The sequence below is a fragment of the Notamacropus eugenii genome, chromosome 1 (genome assembly GCF_028372415.1).
Source record: "Notamacropus eugenii isolate mMacEug1 chromosome 1, mMacEug1.pri_v2, whole genome shotgun sequence".
NCBI lineage: Eukaryota > Metazoa > Chordata > Mammalia > Diprotodontia > Macropodidae > Notamacropus > Notamacropus eugenii.
The window spans coordinates 195,942,115-195,969,580 of record NC_092872.1 but is presented as its reverse complement, the minus strand read 5'-3'; the positions used below and the strand labels follow the sequence as shown (position 1 = coordinate 195,969,580).

At 38.4% G+C, this 27,466-nt stretch overlaps 1 protein-coding gene across 1 annotated transcript in view; it reads right to left on the bottom strand.

Annotated features, from left to right (window-relative positions):
* The window catches only part of LOC140524495 (pancreatic lipase-related protein 2-like), a 28,257-nt gene extending 11,860 nt beyond the window's left edge, over positions 1-16,397 (bottom strand). The window contains exons 1-7 of the mRNA XM_072639008.1: positions 16,349-16,397; positions 12,806-12,960; positions 10,948-11,073; positions 7,536-7,670; positions 5,739-5,850; positions 2,509-2,628; positions 2,268-2,387 (exon numbers count right to left, since the gene is read on the bottom strand). Of these exons, the coding sequence (XP_072495109.1) occupies positions 2,268-2,387; positions 2,509-2,628; positions 5,739-5,850; positions 7,536-7,670; positions 10,948-11,073; positions 12,806-12,960; positions 16,349-16,397 (817 nt within the window). The remainder of the gene's footprint in view (positions 1-2,267; positions 2,388-2,508; positions 2,629-5,738; positions 5,851-7,535; positions 7,671-10,947; positions 11,074-12,805; positions 12,961-16,348) is intronic.
* Positions 16,398-27,466: the final 11,069 nt, after the last annotated feature.

The window sequence follows — 27,466 nt, the reverse complement described above, 5'->3', positions numbered from 1 at the left end:
CATCTTCAGTTTGTCCCTTCAATTCTCATATGATATGTTCTTAAAGTCCTTCACCATTCTGTTGGTCTCCTTTGGACTCACTCTAACTTGCCAAAGCCCATCTTAAAAGATGAAAGAGGAATTAAGCTAGATCTGTTTGACCTTAGAGGGCAGAGTTAAAAGTGATGGGTAGAAGTTACAGAGGCAGGTTTAGGTTTGCTGTCAGAAGCACTTCCTAACATCTCTAGCTATTCTGCAGTGGAGTGGACTGCTCTAAGAGGTGGTGGGTTTCCCTGATTGGAGATCTATAAGAAAAGGCTGGATGACCACTGGTCAACAGGGTTGCAGAAGGAATTCTTAATCAGGCTCAGGGTTGACTTTATGGATCTTGAGCTTCCAACCTTGAGATCCCACTAACCTGAGAATCTAGGTCTTCCAACTCTACCTTTAGGGGATCTTTCTGACTCATTCCTTTGAAAGAAGCTGCCAAATAGTTATTTATCCTGGATGCAGGCCACACCTGGGAAACATCCCAGATACTTAAATGGGATTTCTTTTTCATCATCTAAGAAAGGATACTTAAACACCATCCATTTTCACAGAAAAACCAAGCCCTCTGCAGCTCCAGCTGCACAATAACTCCTAGTAGGATGATCTGACCACCACTGTCATCGCTTACTGCACAACAGAACCCACTTTATGCTTAATTGTTTCTTTAATCCAAAATTGCTGCCCAAGCATCGAACAAGAGGGAGAAAGTGGATTAGATTATTCCCTGGTGCCCAGAACTAGTGATTCGGAGCCTCACACAATAGACCCAGACTTTAGTTTTAATGTTCTTGCCCACTTGAAATTACTTCTGTAATTAAGGCCACGTTAATTTCTATTATGTATGCCCTGTTCATCATCTCTCCAGAGTTAGAGACCATTGTTGTCATTCAACTTTCCTTTCAGAAAGGGCTAAGTAGTTATTTATTTTCTAATTCACATAATCACCTGGTATTAATCACCTGGTATAATGTTAAATAGCCTCATTTGGAGGAGGAAAGGGCAAGGTACTGTATGTATTCAGTCAGTAATACTTTTTGTGTATTTGGCCCAATCTTGAGATTTTAACAATAGGAGGCATTCCCAGAGAAGAAACTTCATCTACCATTGAAGATTAGCATGTAATGTACCAACAGTAGCCCAGAGCCCTGAGAGGACTAAGTAACTTACCTAGAGTTATAAACACAGTGAGTATGTATTAGTGGCAAGACTTGAATTCATGCTTTCCTGACTCTAAAGATAACCCTTTATCTACTACACCACATTTTCTCACAGAGTGAGATATTACAATGTGACCTGGACCAAATGAGATGTTGATAAAGGGGGGCAAAAATATAACAAATCAATCCCAAGCTCACTGGCTCCCTTCTAGCTTTCTTCCTGAGGGATTCTATTATTTAGTAGACCACAGCTCATCTAGGGGAAAACATTAGCTTTTCTTCTGTTCTAGTAATATGTAAACACCTTGAGGGTAAAGCCTGTTGTTTTTTTTTGTCTTTGCATCCCCATCAACTACCACTGTGCTTTGCCCATAGTAGATACTTGTTTAATGCTTATGGAACTGAACTGAATTACTGATGTGTCAGAAATTGCACAATGACCCAAGTAGGGATGCCACAGAGAGGGGAAAGATAGGAGAAAGGGGAAAGGGAAGAGGGAGGGAGGGAAGCGGAGAGAGAAAGAGAGAGAGAGAGAGAGAGAGAGAGAGAGAGAGAGAGAGAGAGAGAGAGAGAGAGAGAGAGAGAGAGAGAGAGAGAGGAAAAATGAGAATACGTAGCCTTCCCAAACAATAGTTCTCCTTATTACAAGACCACCCAAGACCCACAGACTCACTTGTGCCTACGTATTCACCCAGAGGTAAGATTGGTCCTGCTTTAGAGTGCATGTGTTCAGTCAAATGTAAATGCAATGGTAGGGGAAAAAATGATTCAGTTGAATTCAAATCTGAGCCCTGCCACTTCTTAACTGGGGGACCATTGGTAAGTGACTTCATCTCTCGAGGCTTCACTTTCCTAATCTGTAAATGAGAAAGTTATACTAGACAAAGGTTAAACTAAGGTCCCTTTAATAGCTCCTTATCCATCATCCAGTAGAATCTATCTATGGCACACTCTCAGGATGAGACATAATATTTATCTGTGCCAGGAGAGAATTCTAGCTGCCATTAAGGGCAGCCCCACACATTTTTGACATCTTCCAAAATGAGGAAGTCGTCATCTTCATTTGCTTAATATACATACCTTCCCATATTCCATTTATATCAATAATGGTTGAAAGAATATTTTTCTGACATCCAGGCATTTGTTTTCCACCATTTGGAAAGAAATCCAGATGTCCCACAGTTTGCCTCATTCCAAAACCTAAAACATTCAAAATGAGTCAATAGATGTGAAGTTACTATCAGGTTCTGACTCCCAGACCCCTTCCCAGGAGTTTAGCTATAGCTGGTCCCAATTATAGGACTCAAGTTGAGACACTCACCCAGGTTTGGAATCATAGGAGCAGAATCTGTGTGAATTGCATCAACAAATATGGCATCGCTGGCATCCAATCGGACTTCTTCTGGAGTATTCTGGAAATAAGGCTCAGCTGGATCTAAGCCTAGAGGGAAAAAGTCATAAACAGCTGTTCTCTACTTGAAGAAAATCAGAGATTCCACCATCCATTCACATTCACAAAACAGGCAGGTCACTATGTAATGTTTAACACTGTGAAAGTACTCCACTTTTAGAAAGGGTACTTCTAAATAGCAAAAGTTCTTCTAGGACATTTAAGTGTTTGTTTATAGATGACAGATTTAAAGCCGGAACTGTATATAGAAGTCATCTGCTCCCAAGCTTCCATTTGGTAGATGAGAAAGAAATCTAAGGTTGAGAGGCTGTTTGCCCATCATGCAGGGAGTAAGCAGTAAAGTGAAGATTCAAACCAGGGACCTTGTTTGGCCAAATCCAGGGCTCTTCTCACAGTATCACACAGTGACAAATAAGAGCAGTAAGGGACTCTAAATGTTATCTAGTTCAATTCTCCTTATTTTGTCACTAAGGAAAATTAAGCCTGGGAAACAGAAGTAACTTGCCCAAGGTCCCCTAGGGAGTTCTTCGCAAAGCCAGAATTAGAACCTGGGAGTCCTCAGTTTCCACTTTACCACTTGGTTTCTCTACTTGAGTTCTCTGAAAGAAGAACTGGTTTAGAGAAACTTAAATTGTTAAGAGGTGCCACCAACTTAGTAGCAATTAGACATAAAGAGAGCATTTCTGAAATATCTGTGAACAGCTCCTCACTCTGCCCTCCCCTTGTTTTTTTTTTTCAGTCTCAGCCAGATCAATAGAAACAGGAAGTATCATAAATGTTTGATTGACTTGTCTATCATCAATTGATGACTCTTCCCCTAAAATATGGCTACAACAACTAGAATATTTTTCCTGCCTTTTATTTTTTTCAATTTTTTTCAGAGGCAGAGATGTTTAGTTAAAAAAATGAAATCCACAGTAAGAATATGAATATGTTTAAAACTTGACAAAGAAGCAGATATGTAAATTGCTTGTGTGAAGATTTTTCTTGTGGGCCCCTAAAATTGCTGAATCACATCTATGTCTTGTGTACTATGTTATTTATTAGTATTCAATTCACAAATACGAACTCTTTAAGGAGACTTCACAAAATATTTCTTGTGCTTTTTGGATGGTCAGGAAATATGTATATATATACATATATATAAGTATCATATATAGTTACTGTTGTTAAAAGTAATGTTAGAGGAGAAGATAAGTTTTTTCTAGCATCTCTTTCTTTTATTTTTTTTTGTAGCAACTATATATAGCTATGCATGCAATATTTTGTACCTGTAGTCTCACATCTTCAAGGAATGGAGAAAGGTACTTCTTTCATCTCGGAGGCTGTAATTTTATGACACTTTCCTTCGCTATAGTGTTCTTTTCTTTAGATTTTTGAAGTCATCTCTATTTCTCTAGTTCTGTTTCACTGTATATCAGTTCATATAAGGATACAGGGCTTCCCATGCTCCTCTGAGTTTCTTCCCCCCTTCCCCCACTTAATAGTGTTTTATTCTTTCAAATTATATGTAAAGAGAATTCTCAACATTCAGTTTTATAAGATTTTGAGTGGCCAATTTTTTTCTCCTTCCTCTCACCCCCCTCCCCAAGAAGATTAGCAATCTGATATAGACTATACATGCACAATCATTTTAAATATATTTCCATATTAGTCATGTTGTGAAAGAAAAATCAGAACAAAAGGGAAAAATCACAAGAAAGAAAAAAAGAGAGAAAAGAGTATACTTCAACCAGTATTCAGACTCCAAAGTTCTTTCTCTGGATGTGAATAGCATTTTCCATTATGAGTCTTTTGAAATTATCTTAGATCATTGGATTGCTATATCAGTGTGGGTCATCACACAATATTGCTATTACTGTGTATAATGTTTTCCTGGTTCTGCTCACTCCATGCAGCATCAGTTGATGTAAGTTTTTCCAGGTTTTTCTGAAATCTGCCTGCTCATCGTTTCTTATAGCACAATAGTATTCCGTTACATTCATTTACCCTAACTTGTTCAACCATTCCCCAATCGATGGGCATCCCTTCCATTTCCAATTCTTTCCCATCACAAAAGAAGCCACTATAATATTTTTGCACATGTGCGTCCTTTTCTCATTTTTATGATCTCTTTGGGATACAGACCTAGAAGTGATATTGCTAGGTCAAAGGGTATGCATAGTTTTATAGCCTTTTGGGCATAATTTCAAATTGCTCTCCAGAATGGTTGGACTAGTTCACAACTCCACCAATATATTAGTGTTCCAATTTTCCCACATCTTCTCCAACATTTATCATTTTCCTGTTTTGTTCATATTAGCCAATGTGATAGATGTGAGGTGGTACCTCAGGGTTGTTTTAATTTGCAGTTTTAGAGTATTTTTTTCATATACCTACAGATAGATTTAATTTCTTCATCTGAAAACTGCCTGTTCATGTCCTTTGATCATTTATCTATTGGGAAATGACTTGTATTTTATAAATTTGACTCAGTTCTCTCTATAGTTTGGAAATGAGGTCTTTATCAGGGACGCTGACTGGAACAATTGTTTCTTAGCTTTCTTATTTCCTTCTGATCTTTATTTGCCTTTTATTTTATTTTTTGCGAAAAAGAAGTAAATGATAAATCAACACATGCATCAGGTGTTTGGTCTTTTTAAAATATAGCTTCCAGGATAGCTTATAGGCTCAGTGTAGATTCAGTCCAGCCTTCTACTTCTCCTGTACTCCCAACCACAGACTGGCAAAACGATGCCTCCAGTGATGACCTGAGACACTATGAGATTCTAAATTACCTTCTGAATCCTTAAGATACAATGAATCACATTAGAGATGTTTTCTTTTTGAAATCTTCTCTTCCTCCTCCCCATTTCCTGTCCCAGCATCAGGCTCCACCACAGCTAATATTAGAGAAGTTTTCCTGATCACTGGACTGAGTTCAAAATCCTGTCCCTTACTTGAAGTGTGACCCTGGATAAGTCATTTAAGTTTTCTTAACATCAGTTTCTTAATCTGTAAAATGGGAATACCGATAGCATTAACTTTCACAGAGCTGTTGTGAGGATCAGGCAAGAGAATCTTTGTAAAGAACTTCACAAACCCCAAAGCCCTAGACAAGCTTGTCATCAATTGTTGTCCTCACCCTGTCTTCAGCATACCTGTGATCCTGCCGATTTGACCTTGGAGTCTCTTCCCAGCCTCCCCAGCAGCATGAGCTCCCAGGCTGTGACCAATGAGGTGAACATTAGAAGGAGAGTATCCAAACTCTGTCTGGGAGAAGGAAGAGCTTCTTTAAAGGGCAGCACTGTCTCTCTGGCATCCATTCTGAGCCCTAACTAGGACTTGGCAACTAGAGTTTTGCATGAAAGTACCAAGAAGTAGGGGGGCAGGGAATGCTCCTTTGGGCTGCCTTATATACCTCACAGCTCTCTTCTAGCCTCAGACAGAACTGTTCCCTAACTCCATTCTAGTTCTAGGCTGCCACTCCCAACGGTCCCAATGTCATCAAGTCAAGTGGGTCTCAAGACTCTCTGGGTGTTCCCTAACTGAGGGCACATGGCCTATGTAGCACCACCAGGGGCCAAGAGACCAGTGTCATGCAGGCTGGCCAGGATTCTAATCAATTATATCAGGTACCAGTCCCCCTCCCCCCCAGAATTCACCAAGCATATTTTAAAAAGCAGTTTGGGTGCTTTATCTCTTTTTCTCCACTCACCCTCCACATTCAACCTCCACCCCATTCCCCACCCTCTGGAAGATCACAGCCTCCTCATGTTACCCTGCAATGCTGGTTGCAGCAGAGTACCCACCCACAGTTTGAAACAAATACGAGGGAATACGTTAACAAGAAACTGTATTCAACTTCAATCTTAAGGACTGCTAGTGGCCTATCAGGATTGGTTCCCTGGGCAGTCACAATCACCCTTTGTACTGGAGTCTACCCTAGACTTTGGGTGTTGTTAGTGGAGGAAAAAAGGAACCAGATGGGGCTGACACTAGGGATGGGGGATGGGAAAAAAGGGAGAAAATCAACTCTACCTAGTCGAACTCATAAAATCAGTCTGTTTTGTATACAAGAATGCTGTTCCAGCTATCTGGAAATGCTAATACTGAGAACCAGTGGTAGATTAGATCTACAGGACGGCTCTTCCAAAATACTCCCATCATTTTTCTAATAACTGAAACATTAGCTGTCTTCTGGATATCTTATACTAGCTTTATAGTACTACTATCTTTAAATGTACTTCATAAATGTTAGTTATAGTTACAATACAAACACTGTATGGTACACAAGTCTGTAACTTGTTAGCATGCCCGAAGAAAGACAAATCCCAAGGACTTTTGTTAGGAGTCTTGTTTTATTTGTGCTGTGGAACTAAGGAGACTTGAGTTAACTCTTACACTCTCAATGGAGGTTGAAGGGAAGAATTGATGGAGCAGACTTGGGCAGATTTTTTGTTAATTTTACCCCCTAGGGAGATTGATCTGGGATTCAATGATGGGCATGAAGGACATAAAAATAGTTTTATAGTTTTAGGATTTGGGGAGGCAATTCCAATGACCCCAAGGAATTTCTTTAATCACTACTTTAATCTCCTTGCCAGTGACTTTTACCTTTCTAAATTTTACCTCCTTGGGGACCAATTTTTTTCAAATTTATTAATTCATTTGTTTTCAGTTTTCAACATTCACTTTCATAAGTTTTTAATTTTCTCCTTCTTCCCTCCCCAAGAGGGCATGCAATCTTATATGGGCTTATATTAGGGACCATTTTTACTCAGGATTGTTGGATATGTTTTTATTCAAGGAACTTCATCTAAATCCTCTGGCACTGAGTGAACCATCACACCAGATATGGAATGGTGACCATGACCACTTGGGAAGGTTGACTCCAGACACCATATCAGTTTTAAGAACAAGTATGTCCTATGTGCAGCCCAAAGAAGGCAACTTACTGATAGTACGTTGATCAGATAGGCCACTTCAGCCCCTACTACCCGGATGTTGTTGGCTGCTTGTGTGTACCTCGTTCGAGAGCCCTTTTTCCAGTCAACACAGAAGCAGTTCACTTTTTCCACCTGCAACATTTTCTGGGGAAAACATAGAGCAGCATAGAAATCAACCAAAAAAGCTGTCCAGTAGAAGTATACAATGTACATTGAGTCATAGGCATGTAATGAGCAGATTACCCTAACATCTTATCCTTTGACAGAGCCAGACTGGGGTAGTGTTTGTTTTTCAACAGCATTCATTCTTTTAAAAAAAATTTCCCCCTAAATATTTTTCTTGCTTCAAGGGAACAACTAAACAGTAGAGATGTTCATACTCAAACTTTTGATCCAGCTTTGTTTAGGCAATAATTCTCTTTTCACACATATTTAGGATACTTGGGAATTTCAGATCAGGTCATAAACAGATGTAAATCTGAGAGAACTTCAACACTATGACCTAGGTTGAGAGATTTATGATGACTGAGTAGGAAGCAAGTAATAGACTCATAGAATGTTAGAGATATAAGAACCTCAGAGACCAGCTCTTTCAATTCCTTCATTTTACAGATGAGGAAACAGAGGTTCAAACAGGAGGAAGCACTCAAGATTTCATAGTATTATGGAGCTGGGCTACATTCAAGAAATCATCCAGCCAATCTGTCTCATTTCACAAATAGAGAAATTTAGGTCCATAGCCATGAGAGATTTGCCCAAGTTTACTCAGCCAGTCAGTCAAAGCAAGGACAAAACCCTTGAGAGAATGTCATAGATTGGTAGAGGATGGAAGGTAATTTCCCTCAGAGCAGGGACTTACTGATTCATTTCTGGTTCTGGGTCACAAGAACCTGGCATAGTAGCTGGCATAAAGCAAGTACTTAATAAATACCTCTGGATAGGTTGTTGATTGACCTCATATCTCTTATCATGTCCCTAAATCTGTTCTCTTTCTATCGAACTAAACTGCCCTTCTTGAAAGGAAGTTGCCAACTAGGCAGTTGAAGTCTCAGGTCAGAACTCAACTCATTTTTTAAAAGTCTACTGTTTCCCTGCTAATATTATTAACTACTTTCTATGTGTGGTGCTTGCTCTAACATTTCTGTGACACGTTATAATCAGTTGGGACAAAAAGGGAGGCTTTTATATCATTAGGCACAGTCACAGACAGTAGTAAAATTAAAAATTCTGAAGCAAATGTAAGATTTCAAAGTGATGCCATACCATTACTCCCCTTCTCATTATCTTTTGTAATCACCAAAACAAACAAACCAAAAAATCCCAAACAATTCTCAGGCTCTTTGGCTGAGTTTATGCCTATGAGGAGAAAGAAAGGAGGCAACTGCCAGAAACTTTCCTTGCCTCTGACTTCAGTTTGCTCAACATTGACCTTTAACTTTCTTTCCTAAAGACCAGAGCTGTAAGGCCCAGATAAATAAGCCATAATGATGTTTGCTTCCAAATGAGAGGTGGTTTAGCTGAAATGGATCTAGTTTGTCATTGTGAAAGTTTTGTAGAGTTTTTTGAGACCTGAGAATGCTTTGAAAAATATCTCTGATTGAATTACAATATTCTACACATAAGGATCATTCTAATTATACCTCATAATCACACATTAAGAAAAAGTCTATTATCTGGAGGTCCACAGTCTGGTGCTGAGTGTTTGTATGATCAGCTAGTCTACCTTTAGACTTCAATTCAATTCAGTTCTACATATATATGAAGTACCTGCTGTGTTACAGGCACCATGTAAGGTATTGGGACATAACAGCCTAGTACCAGTTTTACATTTGAACACTTCCCATCTTGTTTTCCATTGGCATAGACTTTGAGAATGCAGCATCATACCACGTCAAGATGGGCACTAGCATCAGACTTTACTGGAAGCTTGCCTATCTAGCGTTTGTCACAGGTCAGCTCACTTGATTTTCATGCCAACTCTAAGAGGAAGGTAGCACAAATATTACTATCTCCACTTAGTAAAGGAAACTGGTTCAGAGAGGTCAGAAAATCATGGATTTAGAACTGAAAATTACCTTAGAGGTCACCTATCCTGGTCTGCTCATCTTTCAGATGAGTAAATGAGGCCAAGAGAAGGCAAGTCACTCATCCAAGGTCATATAGCTAATAGGCAGCACATTGGGGGTTCAAATATATGTATTCTTACTTCAAACATAGAACTCTTTGTACCCTCTTGTAACATACTCTTTATATTAATCTCCTTTGCCTGGGAGAATGCACTATCATGTCAAAAAGTACAAAGGAAATTTTGGTCATATGGATCATTACTAAGTTATTGGGGAATGAGAATGGTAAGGTAAAAGAAAAAAGAATTTTTAAAAAGTTGATATTAAGGAAGAATCGGCAGGAGGAACTGCTTCTAACCATTGCCAAATGAGTACAGAGCAATTACCCTTGTTCTCTTTAGAAAGTAAAGTGAAGGAGATTTATATCTCATTGAGGGGAAGGTCCAGAGTTAGCATGGCACTTGGAATCAGAGGATCTGAGTCATTTCACCCTGATGAGCCTTGGTGTCCCTCATCAGCAAAATCTGAGAGTCAGACAACTTGATGTTTCTAAGTTACTTTTCACCTCTAATACCTGGGAGGAGTTTGTACTGGTAAACTGGAGCAATTAAAGAGGAATTTTAAGATTTGTTTATGCTTTGAACTGAAGGATTTGGGATTAGCCCTACACCTATTATACAATCATTAGGTAATAAATTCCTTAAGGGCAAGGATTGTCTTTTTGTCTCTTTTTGGAGTACTAAGTGTAGTGACTGACACATAGTAGGTGCTTAATATTTGTCTATTGATTGAATGACTGACTCTTCAGTAAAGTAGCTGGTGCAAAAATGTTCTTCCATCACTGTGGCTGTTATTTGGGTGACCAGTAAATCTCTGAATTCATCAAGGACCACATCCGGTAGTCTATGCCCCAAAACAAGATATAGCAATTATGATCCTATTCACTCTGTAGTCTCTTTACAATTTGTGGCCTGTGATATGGATGACTTCTCTCACCACTGAGCTGTCCAGATTGGTCTGGGACAAATTTCTTCAGTCTTACAGTTACACAGTGGCTGCTTGGTCGAGTCACTTTGAAGACTACAAGATACGTAAGAGATAATAAATTGTGAGAAATGAGGAATTAATTTTCCTCCATTATCCTGACATATTGCCATTAGTTATATAAAGCATTATTATACAGGGACAAAAGTTTTTCAAAGAATATTTCATTTGTCAATCCCAGGGCTATCAAAGTAGTGTTTCTGAGCCATACTCTAACAGATGTTTGATCCTATACCTTGGAAGCTGATGGAAGCTCTGCTGCTTCAAGTCTTTAAAATAAAAACCAATAGCACCATATTTCTGCCTCCTACCTTGCATATGTCTGTCAACCAGAACTCTTCCCCCTTGTCTAGGAAACCGTGAATGATGAAATGAGTCTTCCGATCTGTTTTGAAATTTGAAGCCTCAATGGTAGATGGATCATCTGAAAGGATAGTCTGTTTTAAATGAAAGGGAGTAGAAATTAAACATTGCTTTTCCTAAATCTGTACCTGATCAATCTTGCAGATTAGTTCATAGACCTAACAAAACTAAAGACATGAATTCAATTCCTGGGATGGGCAGTTTATTGTAAGCTGTCCCTGGTCACAGACTACACAACTCATCCTGAAAATCTATCTTTGGAATGCAAACCCTTAGTTACAAGGGAGACTTGGCAAAATTTAGTAGATGTTTCCATGTAACCTCATTCCACTGTTGGAAAAATAATCAAAAATCAGGAAGAAGAGTGGGGATATAAAGAGTAATGATACCACATTAAGCTTTTCAAACTTAGTAGAAAAGAACTACTATCCACGGGGATAAAAATAAAGGATCTATGAGACCCAGGTTAAAATGTAAAAGGTAAAGTCATCTTCTGAGCTTTGATGTGAGAGCTTAGAAAGATGGATACTGTGGTCATGTAGATGGATGAGAAGGTGGATGGGTACCTCGATATTACGGAGAAATTCATATCCATTGCATTCAAAACTCCTAATCTAACCATGAAACCTTTGTTATTGCATCCCATTTTTGGTTTTAAGGGTCAGTTGATGCTGTTAAACATGTGAGAAGCTATACAAGAAGCTCATATGTACTACGTTTTCTCCAACTCAAGAGGAGAGAATAACATAATACAAAGGACAACTTTCTGTCTTATACTAAACTATTACCTCATGTCTCTACCATATGACCCTCAAGTTCCACCTGGGCACATTTTTGCTTCTTCTATTTTATAAACATTAAAAAACTAGGTCAGGCCCCATTGAGAAAAAGCCAAGAACAGAAACACTGGCTATACAAATGTGGCCATCTTCCATTTACAAGGAGAAGTATTGTTATTGCTATTTTATTAACGCCCTCAACAATCTGACTACCAACAATCTTTCCATGCTTATTTCATGTTATTCTTCTTCATGTACTATACATTTGAGCTAGCTTTTATGGCAGTGATTCCCCAAACTCATCTCTATTTCTTGTATCTCTTATCTCTTATCATGCTAGGTATACACTTCTTTCTCATTTCAGAATCCCTAATTCCTTCAAGGCTCAGTTTGGGTACCACCTTCTTTTTGAACCTTTTTTTATATACCCTCAGTTGTCATGATCTTTCTTTCCTTAAATTATCTAAAATTTATGGCTCTGTTTTACATGTTATGTCACCCATGTGGAATGTAAGTTCATTTAAAGCAAGGATTGTTTTTGTCTATCAAAAATGCCTTGCATGTAGTAGGACTTAATAAGTTTTGGTTTGATTTAACTATACATGCATAAGTTATATTTCACTCAATAGCCCATAATAAAATGGGCAAATGACAGGCTCCATGTCCAACGTATTTATAGAGTGAAAGTAAATCTTCTTGAAATAACAATTTAAATTCCCTGAATACATGTATGGGTTTGTTAATAGAACATTTACTAGTCCGAAATTAGAGTTGGAAGGGACATCAGAGACCATTTACTCCAATTTCTTCATTTTACAAATGAGGAAACTGAAGTCCAGAAAAAGAAAATTATTACCCAACATCACAAAGTACCAAAACTAGGATAAGATTCTATGTCCACTAGTGCCGTGCTCAGGGCTCTTTCCACAATACCATGGTTACTGTGATAAATTTCGGTATTATAATACCACTATCACTTTGACATCAAAGAGAAAAAAATCTCTTTATTTCCATAAATTAATCTTACTTGGAAGGTGTTTGGATTTTCATTAGTGTAGAGAAGGAATCGGGTATTTATATCCTCAGGAGACCAGGGAAGTGCTTTAAGAGGTCTCTGGAGTGTTCCAGACCATGGTTTGTCATTCGAAAAACAGCCAAGCCTTTTAAAACATATGTCTTTCCCTGTGGTATGGGAATGAAAAACAACACATTACTAATTGACATTTATATAACATCTTAAAGTTTGCACTCTACACATTCTATGTGCAGTATCTCATTGGAGCTTCACAATACCCTGTGTGACAGTCACTACAGATACAGTATTTTCATTTTATACACAAGGAAAGGAAGACTCATAGAGGTTTAGTGATTTGCTTATTGTCATACAACTAGTAAGAGTACAAAGCAGGTTTTGAACCCAGGTCTTACTGCTCCCAAGACTAGCATGCTATATACCATACATTGCTTTTCAATTTCAGGTGTTGAGAAGGAGAAGATAATGTTATTATAGTCATCGCCTTGATAAATGGTATCTTTAAAAATAACTAAGGTCAACCCAGAAATAATTCAGTATTTTGGTCTTGAACTTTGACAAATTGTTTATTGTTAGGGTGCTAAAATGGACCTTTCATTTTATTTGAAGTTGATTGAAGATTAGTGAAATTTTCTGTTTGCAATTTAATCAAGGATTATTTTTACAATTATAATAATAACTCACATTTAAATAGTTGACTCAACAAACATTTATTAAGTATCTACCATGTGCCAAACATCATGTGAAGTGGATATGTTATTATTTACAAAGTTTTTTTCTTCATAGTATCTCTGTGAAGTAGGACATGCAAGTATTACGATTCCCATTTTAAAATGAGAAAACTGAGGCTCAGAGAACTAAAGAAATTTGCTCATAACCACCACAAAAGCATTTATTAAGTGTTTATTGCATAGCAGGCATTGTTGTTGGTTTGTCCTTAGTTCTCTAAGAGGACCATGACATCGGGAAGGTGATGCCATGACTTGCTTGTGAATTGGATTTAAGTGAGGCAGGACTGTGCAAAGTCACCAGCCTCACTCTCTCCTTCAGAGCCATCTGGGTCCATTGGGAAGATATAGATCAGGATAATTGCAGATTGCCCTGGATGATACCAGTCACAATCAACTAATTAGAAGATGATCTTTTTCAGACCTATAATAACAATAGCATATACATATACATGTGTATATATATATATGTGCATGTATATATATACAAACATATATATGTTTATATTTCACTTTCATATGTAATATCTCACTTGATCCACATAATAACCCTGTGATGTAGGTGCTATTACTATTCCCATTTTACAAATGAGAGAACTCAGGTCAAGAAAAGTTAAACAATTTGCCCAGGATTGCATAGCTCAAATATCTGAGACAGAATTTAAACTCAGATCATCCTTACTCCAAGTTCACACTCTTTCTAATTTGCTACCACCCTAATTTTATATAGAGGAATGTCTTAATTTTTTAAAAAAATTATACAATTTTCAAAAACTGGTTCATAGACTTGGAGTTGGAAAAGACATTAAAACTCTCCTCCTCTAAGTAGCCTTCCATAATTAATTTTATTTAAAGAATATTTATCGAGTACCTATCATGTGTGAAACACTGTTCTAGGTGTTGGCGATTCAAATTTATAAGAGCAAGAACCATTTCCCAATTGAAAAATGATCAAAGGATATGAACAGGAAATTGTCAAGGGAAGAAACTCAAGCTATCTATAACCTATGAAAAAAAATGCTCCAAATCACCATTAACTAGAGAAGTGTAAATTAAAACAATTCTTAGATTGCACCTTACACCTATCAGATTGGAAAATGTGACAAAAAAAGAAAAATGAAAACACGGGAGAGACTAAGAGGAAAATAAGCCTATTAATGTACTGTTGAAGGACCTGTGAATGGGTACAACCATTCTACCAAACTAATTTGGAATTTTTAAAAAGTGTCACTAAGTAGTGCATGCGTTCTTTGATGCAGCTGTCCCACTGCCAGGTCAATGCCCCAAAGAAGCTAAAGAAATGAGAAAAAATGTGCAAAATGAGCAAAAATATTCATAATAGTTCTTTTTTGGTAGCAAAAAATTTGGAAACTAGAGATGCTCATCATGTGAAGAATGGTTGAATAAATTCCAATGTATCAATATGATGGGCTACTACTATATTATGGGACCGCTAGGTGTGCTGGATCCAGTCAGGAAGACTCATCTTCCTGATTTCAAACGTAGCTTCAGACTCTTACTAGCTGTGTGACTCTGGGCAAGTTACTTAATGCTGGAAAACTACTCCAGTATCTTTGCCAAGAAAACCCCAACTTGGGTGATGAAAAGTTGGACACAACTGAAACAATTAAAAAACAACAACTATTTGTACTTTAAGAAATTAGGAAATAGACGATTTCAAATACTCACAGAATGACGTATATGAACTGATGCAAAACAAAGTAAGCGGCATCAGAAGAACAATTTATACTATGACATCAGTATTATAAAAATTAAAAATTCTGAAGAATTTTATAAGCTGATGAAGAATGAAATGAGCAGAATAGCAGGATAACAAGTTTTACTATAACAATTATAAAGACAACTTTAAAAGTCATAAGAACTAGGGCCAATGCTATGACCATCTGTAGTTCCAGGGGATTGATGAAGAAACATGCTATCTATTTCCTGACAGAGAAATGATAGATTATGGATGCAAAATAAGACATATATATTTTTGTATACATCTAAGAGAGACCATATATCCAGCAAAAAGAAAAGGGGATGGAGACAGAACCTTTGAGCATTTAAGAGGCAGGTTTACATTTTTGGAGGAAAAGGAGGTAAAGAAAGCAGAAACAGTCAAAGAGGTAAATGAAGAACCAGGAAAATCAGATATTATCGCACACCCTAAAGGAAGGGTTTTTTGGAGGGGATAGTCAATGAGGATGAGGACTGAGAAAAGGACATTTGATTTATTAGTTATTTAATTAATCTATTATTCATGTGATTAATCAATTATTCAAACCATACCATATTAATATCCACCCTTTCCAACGGTGTTTGAGGTTGGCCCTTCTTTCTTTACCAAATGAAACTCTGTTTAAATTTTGAGTCCTCAGCATTTTTGTTTCTGAGTGGACAGGACATTGTCCTAACACCCACAGCTTTGTTCTTTATTTCTGATCTTTACCCCTTTGAACAAAATTGTTAAGTCCATAAAATTTGAATCGATCTTTATATGTCTATGAAATGCCCAGGATGAACCCAAGAGAATGATCAATGCTCAGGGTTATTACTGTAACTCCAAGTGAAGGTAGGCATTGGCTCTTGAAGGAGCATGTTAAGAATGACATTTTCTACTGGATACTAAGGATGTTCCTTTTTTCTCTCTGAGTATCTGACTTTTATGTAGATCATTTGTAATTCTAGTGATAGTCATGGAACCTTTTACTGAAAGTACCTTTCTGAAATGCAGTATAGATATGTCACCCTAAATAATTCAAATATGATTAAGTTCTACTAAAAGAGATATAAACGTTATGCTTACCTCTCACTGTGGCCAGCAGGAGAAGTGTAATTGTCCAAAGATGCAGCATCTAAATGAATTAAAACATTTTTGCACATATACATGAGTCTTACAAGAATAAGATGGACCCTAGAGCAAGTCTAGCTTACTCTATGGTCTCTGAAGTAATATTTCTGATATTTGAAAATTGTGTTAGAAATAATTGTGATATAAGATCAGTACATAATAATACAATATTACATAAAACAGAATCATAAAATGTTAGAACTTGAAGGATTGTAGACTTAGAGCTAAAAGGGGGCATTAGACAATTTAATTCAATCTTCTCACTTTACAAATGAGGGAACTAAAGCATGGGGACAAGGTCAGATAAGTATCTAATGTCAGAACCAGAAATAGAACCAAGATCACCAGACTTCCAGCTTTCTTCCACTATACAATGTCTTCCCCTTCCTATACCACCCAGTTTCCCTGTAGGAGATATAATTCCAGTTTCTAAGCTTAAGCAAGTTCCCTGGACACCCTGAAAGCTGCAACTTACTGTGTAGTCCCAACTGGTTCCACCCACGACTGCACATCTGATCATGTCTTTTATAACCGTGCTTTTATCCTTTGAACTTTCAAGGAAAAGGATGTGGAAAGATAGAAAGGGACACATATGTACTTTAACCTTCAATTATCATAAACACATAAAAGTTGATTGCCACAGTAAGCAGAGCTGTTTATAGAAGGAGGTTCCATGAAAGGAAATCTGGAGGTCTGGGTGAAAAATGACTTATTTAATTTGAGTGGACTCTCTCATTTGCTGAGAGATATGTTTCTCAGGGTGATATTGTAGAATGGTCATGCATAGCCCATGCTATGAACCTAGTTAGAACTCTAATAGGAGCTCTTCCTTGTTGCTCTCTAACTATACTAGATTTGCAAGAATGGGAAGATATCTATGGTCTTTAGTTGTGCATATATTTGGAAGGTCATAGGATTACAGATCTAGAACTTCAGGGGACCTCTACTCCAACCACTTCATTTTATAGATGAGGAAACTGAGGTCTTGGTAGGTTAGGTGACTTGAGGGGGAGACCCAGGTTGTTAAATATCTGAGCTAGGATTTGAATTCAGGTTCTTTGAAGCCCTGGTCAGTGATTTCCTCACTATACCATACTGGGGGTGTAGGGGCTAGCAGGAAAGCCTAGCACCTCAGATGTAAGGACTTGCTAAGTCCTTTTCAGGGCTGCTTATCCACTTCTGGTGACTACCTTCATCCAACTCTCATTTGCATCTCCAAGAAGCTATAGCATGCACAGCAGCCACACCGTGGTAAAACCATCTGGGCAGATGGACTCCACCTGATGAGGGTAACTGGCAAACCTCAAACCTGTCAGTGAGTTAGGGAGATGTTTGTCCCAAGTATGTGAAGACAATGCCCTGCATAAAGGGTGTATGAGAACAATTTGTTCCAACAGCCATGAAGGCAGCTAAGGAAGGAAGCACTGTGGGTTGCTTAGAACTTGGTCAGACATCGAAGACACCATGGTCATCCACTGTATCCTGAACCGTCGTTGGTTGTCTTGACTTTTTGTCCTGCCACTGGACTTTGATGACTCTGGAGGAGAGAGTGAGGCTGACAACTTTGTGCAACTCTGCCTCACTTAAATCCACTTCACACATGAGTCAAGACATCTCCTCATGATGTCACAGTTCTTCTTGTGAACAAGGACAAGCAAACAGCAACCAAATATGTCACACTGACTCCTGATGGATAAATCTACATCAGTTTAATGATTTTAGACTCATCGAAACTTGTGCACTAAGGAAAGCATGGACACTATCCAAACATGCTTTTATTTAGAGAAATTTCCATTTATTTTTGGTTCAGAGCTGGTGCTACTAATATGCTGAGAAGGAAGAAGTGTTTCTGAGGTCACTGCCAATGGGAAGAGACTGACCTTTTGAAATGTGAATCAGCCTTTGGCCTTTTAGCCATTTGAGTTGGCAGTACTTTTATTTTCTTGGAGAATTTCAAACACAGAAGCAGTTAATACTCCAGGAAATTCTCTTCTGACAAATACCAGGGGTCCCTAAGAGAGACCACAGTGTCTGAGTAGAGAGAAAATATGTGATATGATACTTATGGGTAGGATTTTCCCATACTGTATTTGCATTGTTTGGGGGAAAAATGCAAGAGTTTGAGAACTGGTGCCTTTAGGGAAAAATATTTTCAAATTGTTAAAATGAGGAGAAAAAGCTTTGGAAATGTGCTATTTACCACCTTTACTTCATCTCCAGTAATTTAAGTATCGCAGAGACCTTGAGCTTAAAGAATCCACTGTCAAATGCCCTGATTAACGTTACAGTAGTGGCTGAGGTCTAAGCTAACTCTTGAATGACTCCACTTTGAAAGGCCCAAAGGAAAGGAGTCAGTTTGAAAGCAAATCATGGATCCATCAATCCATTGGAAAGTAGGTATAAGCAGGTTACCTAATGGATAGAGAGGATGTCCCAAGTTTGAATCCTGACTTAGAAAGTTACTACTTGTGTGAAAGGATAAGCCACTTAACTTCTCACTTTCCTCCTCTATAAATGAAGGAATTGGACTCAGTGGTAATATGGTCCCTTTCAGCTTTATATCTAGGATTCTATGAGGTTAAAAGACCTAAGTATTGTTAGCTATAGGTGTCTTCTACTTGTCATGGATTTGTGAGAAACAAAACTGTGATGATCTATATTTACACCTGGAATAAATTCATTTGGGGAGGGATGAGAATAGAGGACAGTCTTAACATGGGTGAAGTCATACCAGGACATAGGGTAGCCTAACTCCTAAAGTTGTGGCCACTTGACTTTACAGAGCTTGGGGAGAGTTGGAGGAATGGGGAAATAGACCTCAGGAAAGGGGCCTCAGCAGGGGATGGATCCTGAGTATGGTACCCTGGTTGTGATATACACTACTAGAAAACCACAAGGCAAATCTTGGGGGAAGTGGTGGATATGAAAAGGAAATGCTACTACCCCACTTCCAGAAAACTGGGACAAAGCCCTGAACTTTAGTTGTGGAGGCTAGAGGTAGTTAGGTGGGGCAGTGGATAGAATGCTGGACCTGGAGTCAGGAAGACCTGAGTTCAAATCCAGCCTCAGATACTTACTAGTTGGGTGACCCTGGGAAAGTCACTTAGCCTGTGTCTGCCTGAGTGTCCTCAACTATAAAATGGAGATGATAAAAGCACCTACCTCCTCGAGTTATTGTGACAATTAAATGAGGTAATATTTGTAAAGCAGTTAGCACAGTGTCTGGCACATATTAGGTGCTTAACAAGTGCTTTCTTCCTCTAATGAGAAGAATCAACTAACTAATCAACTTGTGACATATCTTCCTTCTTTCTTTCCTTCCTTCCTTGCTTGCTTCCTTCCTTCCCTTTTTTCTTTCCTTCCTTCCTCCCTCTTTCTTTCTTTTTTCTTTCTCTTTGTTTCTTTGCTTCTTCCTTCCTTCCTTCCTTCTTTCCTTCCTTCCTTCCTTCCTTCCTTCCTCCTTCCTTCCTCTGGTGAATAAAATCGACTGGCTATTCTTCAACTTATGACATATCTCTCCCTGCTCTGTCAGTTATTTAATTACTCATTGGAAACTGATACAAGAAGTCCCATTATCCCCCATAATGCTTTGCAAATGAGGCAGGAGGTATAGCCCAAGCTGGTTCATCTTGACTCATTTGCCATTACAATTAGGGAAGAGTTTGAAGATAATAATTAAAGAGGTTTTTTAAATTATTTATGAATTTCAAATGTCTATGCTTTCCATGATCTCCAAAGATGAGCTCTAAGTACAACTCTATGTGCCATGCAGTCAGGGAATGCAGGAAATCATTCTTCTTTGGATTAATGAAAATTCCAGTGAACACATATTAAATAAAACATCTCTAACAGATGAAATCAATATAGATAGTATAACTTTTTGCCTATAAATACTCCAGAATTTGTGACTAAAAACATTTATTTTGTTAATTTGCTAAGGTCGATAAAGCAGGAGATATATGAAAAATTCAGTCAATAAATATTTATTAAGTACCCATACCAAGACACCATGCCCGCTGCTGGGAATATGAAGAAAGATAAAAGACAGTCCTTGCTCTCAAAGGGCTCATAATCTAATGGAGTAGGTGATATGCAAATAACTATGTACAAACAAGCTATCTATGGGATAAATTGGAAATAATCAACAGAGAGAACTAGAATTAATGGAAGTCAAAGAAAGAATTCCTGTAGGATTTTAGCTATGACTTAAAGGAAGCCAGGAGGTGGAAATGGAGAGGGAGAGCATTCTATGTGTGTGGGACAACCAGGGAAAATGCCTGGAGTTTGGAGATCTTGTTCAAGGTACAGCAATGAGGCCAATGTTTGGGGATTATCTGTAAGGAGAGGTGAGATGTAAGGTATAAGAATACTGGAAAGGTGGGAGTAGGGAAGGTTATGTAATAGACTTGAAGTCAACAAAGGACAAATCAACTTGAAAAAAGCCTAAACAAATACTTCTGGGGAAAAAAGATTCAGAATAACAGATGTTTTTTTGGATGGTAGATGGGTTCTAGAGATAATAAGCTACACATTAAAAAGGAATTGGCAATGTGATGTGGTGGCAAACAAAGCCAGTGCTACTTACATTTGAAAATGTCATGGGAGAAGACCAGTCACTGAGACTTATATAACTGATCAAATTTCAGAGTTGTTACCTAGATCTGAAGAGGAAGAAACAAATGTACAAGGAGTTCAGAAAACAACCAGTGTAACCCACTGGGGTTTCATTATGAATGAGGGGAATGAAGGTGTGGTGTTGACAGCAAGGTCTGATCTATGCTAACAGGTCTAATGGGGCAGGCACTTCAGGGAGATTTCTTTGAACTTCCTGCTAGTGATTCCTTTCCTCCCATGTGGACACTGAAACACCCTCTCCCCACCCATGTGAGAGGGAATCCAGAACTCCCACTGCTTTCTGATCCTCAGGTCCACTTGCTCCTTCCCAAAGGTCATGAGCTATGTCCCTTTGTCCTCTACCCCCTACCTGTGGGAAGATATGACCTCTCATCAGTTGGGTGTGAAGAGTCAATTGAAATCCTTTTGATAATATGAAGGAACCCTAGAACTTACCATTTTCAAGCACAACTTTGGGATGGTCAGATGTTTCTATTCTCCTTGCAGCTGAACTCTCCTATGTGTTTGGTCTCTCCCAACTAGAAGGCAGGCTCCCTGATACAGGAACTCTTTGCTTTTTTGTTTTTTTCTCAGGTTTTCACATAGTGCCGGGTACAAGAAAACACTTAGTACATTTAATTTGTTCAATTGGGATATTCAGAGTAGCAGAGTCCAAACATATATAGCTTTAGGAGGCAAAGCCTCCTCCACATTGCCACTGAAAATCCGAATTGACAGAGGACCAGGAGTGTCGATATTCTTTGTTATGCTTATTCTGTGCTTTTAAATTTTTCCTGGATTCATTCTCCCACTGATCCAATGAGATAAATTGCTATATCCCTTCTCTTATAGCCACCTCCTGCCCTCATGCCAGAACATTCACAGAAGCTTAGATCTAGCATAATTACAGTCGTGGTACTTGATAAATACTGCAGAGCAGCTAAGCGATCTCAACATCCTACATGTTATTTGTCCATTCTTGTCTTGGTAGCTAGGTGATGCATTGGATGGAGTGGTGAAGATGAAGTCTAGGAAACCTGAACTCAAAATCCAGCCTCAGACATATACTAGCTGTGTGACCTTGAGCATGTCACTTTATCTCTGTTTGCCTCAATTTTGTCATCTGAAAAACAAGGATAAATAATAATAGGGTTGTTGTAAGGATCAAATAAGTGAGATAATAATTGTAAAGTGCTTAGCACTGTGTCTGACACATAAGTCTATGTAAATGTTAGTTATAATAATAATAATAGTCTTTATTTAGCATTTGGCTTCACTCCTTTGAACTTTTCTATTACACCCCCAGCAAACGCATCATCAATAACCTCATTATTTTGCAAAATCAAATCAGCCTTGTTATCTACATCTCATCAGAAACCCCCAAACCTCCATTTAAGGACAGGCATCTCTTTATTTCCCACCTGGCTTCAATCCTTTGACTTCTCCATCATGTCCCTTTGCTGAGTACCTCCCCTCACCTCACCCCTTTTAGTTTCTTTTTGTGCACTGTACCCCACCTCTTTAGACTGTAAACTCCTTGAGGGTACGGGTTATCTTTCTTTTTCACATTTGTATCCCCTATGCTTCGTATGGAACCTGGGATATTGTAGGCACTTAAAAATGTTTATTAATTGACTGACTCTGTGCCTGAATCCCCTTTGAAACAACTTTGGATGTTATACAGTGTGGGAAGCATTGACCTAATTGCTTCTAAACCCCAGAACCCATTCACAGTAATGGTCTGATATCACTCTTGCCTCAGGATGAGCTAGTACTTGCCCTTGAGACTTGAATTACAATTACTTGTGTATGTCTTGTAGCCGGTAAGATTGGCAAGGACTCTGACTTTCCCCCTAATTTTTGTATTCTATTCATCTAGCTCAGTGCTTTTAACTTCATAGGTGCTTAATAAATTGAAATTAATTCAGACTCAGCTGCAGCAAAGTCACAGTCCTTTCTCCCCAAACAGTCTAGCACAATACTGATCTTTGTAACTTACTCAGAGTGCTTTTGTATGGTGAGTAAAGCAATGTTGACATGGTACAACATCCATAATGGCTTCTTGTCATCATGGTCATAGTAATATGAATTGCTCATGTTTATATTATACTTATAGTTAACAAAACACTGGATGCATTATTTCATTTGGAAGATAGGAGCTAAGAGAATATTTTCATTGGATTCCTCCTTTGTAAAATTAGAGGGTAGATTAATTTCTGAGGGTAATTTCTGAGATCTCTTCTAGATTTAAATCTATGATCCCAAGATTCTGTGAAATGTCCAAGTGGCAAGTAAGGAAGTATTGCTCCTGACTAGAAGTGTTCATGGAGAAGAGGCTGGAGATATGGGAACTAGCCCTGCAGGGCTCTATCGCTCATTATTTATGTGACCCTGGGGAAACCACTCAATCTTAATGAGTATTTATTGAGCATTCACCTTGTACCCAAGGTGGAAGTGAGAATTAGGGAAAACAGTACAGGTGAACTTTAAGAAAGGTAGTAAGATGAGTGCAAGACAATCTTCTTCAGCACCTAGGATAATACCAAAATTCTTTGGGATGATCTAACTCTGCTACTTTCTACTGGTGTAGACTTTGGACAAGTCACCCAGTCCCTCAGGGTCTCAGGTAAGTGAGATTTGATGATCTTGGAAGCCCCTTTTAGCCCTTAATCTCTAATACTCTAATCACTCTCCAGGGTGGAAAAAGTAATAGAAAGTCCATGGTTGGGGATATAGCATTCCATTTAAAAGTTTGATCCTAACACTACATAACCTTTTCGGGCAAAATTGGAATTGTGCAAAAGTTTGCTGTGGTTCTTGTGGTGGAGTCACACTTACTATACAGTCCATAGAAACAATTGCTATCCATCTTTGGAGAGCCTCTTTCCTTTGCTCCCCCCACTCTCCCACACCCACCCTGATTATTATGCTTACTTACTTGCCAACCTCCTTTTAATGTGACTCCCCCTGCACTCATTCCCTACATATGTCTAGAAAGAAGAGAGCTTGAGAGGTCACTAAACATAGTTCCTACAATCCTAACAACTAAACAAGTAACCTCTGAGAGAGAGAAAATACACAGCTTATTGGATAGTGAAGGTCCCTGGGTGACGTTCATTCCACAGAGTTCATTGTTGTCTTAAGGTGAGTGCCTATAATGTGTGTGTGTGTGTGTGTGTGTGTGTGTGTGTGTGTGTGTGTGTGTGTGCGCGATGTATATACACACTGTGCACAGGCCCTTCAAGATAACAGTGTAACTTGAGACAATTCTTTCACAAGCTCATTTTCCTAGCCCCTAAGTACAATTTAAGGAAATGGGCCAAAGTGGTACATGATTCAATTCTAAGATTAAATATAGTTATCCTTATTCTTTCCTTTGGGCAAAGAGATTTATCTGAGATGCTGTGGACATCTTCTCTGTTATTTTCCCTTTTCCCCAGTATTTCTAGCCCCATAGGTCTTTACTGCTGTTGTTAAGGTTGTTGGTTTTTGTCCTTCATTTTCAAAGAGAACGGATGGCATCATAGGGTAATGACTTGTGCATGGACTGGATTTAAGGGATGTAGAGTTGCACCAAGTCATCAGCCTCATTCTGTCTTCCAGAGTCATCTAAGTCTATTGTTAGGACAAAAGTCAGAACAACTGGCAATGATCGGGATGAAAAGGATGATCTTGGCATCTTCAATGTCTGATCAAGTTCTAAATGCTTTATGGCTATTGGAACAAATTGACAAATCGTTTTCATTTGCTTAGTCTACTAAAGGAGTTCTTCACATGTTTGGGGTAGACGTCCCCCTAATACACCAATGGATTTGAGGCTTATCAGTTACCCTCAACTTAGTTTAGTCCATCTCCCAAGATACTTTTACCAGGGTGTAACCACTTTGCATGCTACAGCTTCTTGGAGCCACAGGTGAGAGCTGAGTTACTAACTGGACACCAAAGGTAGATGAGCAGCCTTAAAAGGGCTTAGCAAGCCCTCACTAGAGGTGCTAGTCCTCCATTAGCACCCCTTAATCCCTCATACATCCCCACTGCAGGGTTTTACATGTAGCAGTCACTTAATGTTAGATATGGAACTCTCAAATAACCCTCACCAGATCATGTCATATCGAAATGACTTTATCATAATCAATTTAGTTTTTACCAGAAATCATTGCCAGCTTCTAACCCCTTCTTTTCTCCTACCATGTTCCTTGAGGGAATTGGTTCAGGCTAAGATGTGGCTTCTAACATCTTTATAACTGTCTCTTGTTGTTCAGCCACCTTTCCCAATGCCAGCTCTCCCACAGGACTCAGCCCCTCTACCAATACTCCTATGCTCCCAGCTGTCTTTCTTTAGCATGAGGCAGCTAGGTGGCATGGTGAATAGAGACTTGTTCAAAGGCACCCAAGGAGTAAGGATCAGAGTTGGCATTTGAATCAGGTCCTATGATATTTCTACTTTACTGTCTTTGGGGGGAAGAAGATTGAATCAGTTAAGTGAGGTTCATCAAGGCCTCTTAACCTGGGATCCAACCCCACTCCTCACCAAGGATACTGTGGATAGATTTTTGGGACAAGGAGGTGTCTCTGAACATGGATGCAGGAAAATGCATCTTTATTTTCATTAACTTCCAGCTGAAATTTACAATTTCCTTTGATTACAATTGTAGAAAACAAACCACAATAGTATTAGAGATTACCAGACTGCCTAAAGCATTGAAGAAATAATAAAGGTTGAGAACTTTTGAGTTAGATAGAACTTCTGAAGGAAGATGTACACCAGGAATGGTGTACTTACTTCCAAGACACATTTTATTTAAGATAATTTCCATTCATTTTTAGAGTTTACAACTACTTCTGCACCTCAGTTCACTGATAAGAAAGGAAGAATGTAATTTTTAAGTCACTGTGACTGGGAGGAGACTGGCCTTATCAGTCTCCGCCCTTTTGTCACTCTCAGAAGACATTAGTGCAGCTTGTATTTTTTTTTTAAATTTCAATCACATAGATTAATGAATCTAAATTGACACATAGTGTTGGGAAAGCATAGAGCTAATCAGTGCAATATGTCTCTTCCCTTCCACAATAGCTGTAAGTAGTTCAAATTTCCCTTTGACATGTTGTAGAAAAAATTAAAAAGCAAACAAACTTCCCTTTAAAGATAAACCAAAGAACCACAGTATGTCTCACATGTTTTTCGCTTTATTTTGTAAAGCGTTTTGCAGATGCACTCTTGAGTTACTCTTAAATACCCAATTCAGTAAAGAATTTCCTTTTTAATTGATCAATGCAAACTTAAGTTGGCTGAAGTAACCTATCAAAGTGCCATAATGCTCTGGTACTAAGAAAGTGACCTTTCAACAAAACTACTGAAATTACAAAAAGAAAGAATTTTAATCACATTAATAACTTACACTTTGTGAAGCTCACTTCTGGCAAAGACCAGCGATCTATTAGAGAAACAAGTGAACCCAGGTAGAGGGAAAATATTTGACACAATTCCTAAGGTGCAGAATTTCTCTGTGTCTAAACACCACTGAGATTTTTTGGAAAATTCAAAATGTTTGGAACTGATAATATGTGTGGAGATGGGGAAAGGGACATGCTATATATCATGTATGATGGATCTCTAGTATTTTAAGCATCTCTAAGACATTGGTTTTAAAGAATCCATTGTCAAATGCATTAATCTCTCCATGTGGTTGGTGAGGTCTAAGCTAAATCATAAATGGCTTTACTGAAAACACCAAAAAGAAAGAAGTCAATTTGAAGACAAATCATGGGTGCCATTGACCCTTGGAAGTACAGATGGAGCACAGTTGCCCAATGGAACAGTGCACTTAGAGTCAGGAAGTCTTGAGTTTGAATCCTGTCTCAGACACTTGCTAGTTATAGGACCCTGCCTGTTACAATCTGTGCCTCAGTTGTTGTTAATCTTGCCCTCATCCATAGACATTCCACTTCCATATTCAAGAAGTAAGTTTCCTTTGTCTGGTCACTATTTTTATTATCTATGCCTTTATCCCCGCTTTGGTCATACTCTCTTCCCTTCCTGATTTCAACTTCTCATTTAACCAGATAAATTTTACTCTGTCCTGTACTGTGAAATTCCTTTGTCCTATCAACAATTATATTCTGCCAACCCCGCTGACCCTAAATTATTCCCACCATCCACCTCCTTCACTCATGCTCAGGTGCTACTGAATGGAACAGAAGGAAATCATTAAATCATGCTGATTAAGCACTCTATAAATTTATGTTAGCTAATATCAACTAGTCCCTCATTGTAGCAAGGCAATCCTTTTCCTGCTGTTTAATTGATATTTTATTCCACTCACCATAGCAACTGTTCTAAAGCTCTTTTCTGCTTAAGCTACTCATGACTCCACCCACCCACCCTCTCCACTGAAGACCTCACCTCATATTTTACAAATCTCAAATTTAACATGTTCAAAACAGAATTATTTATTTTCC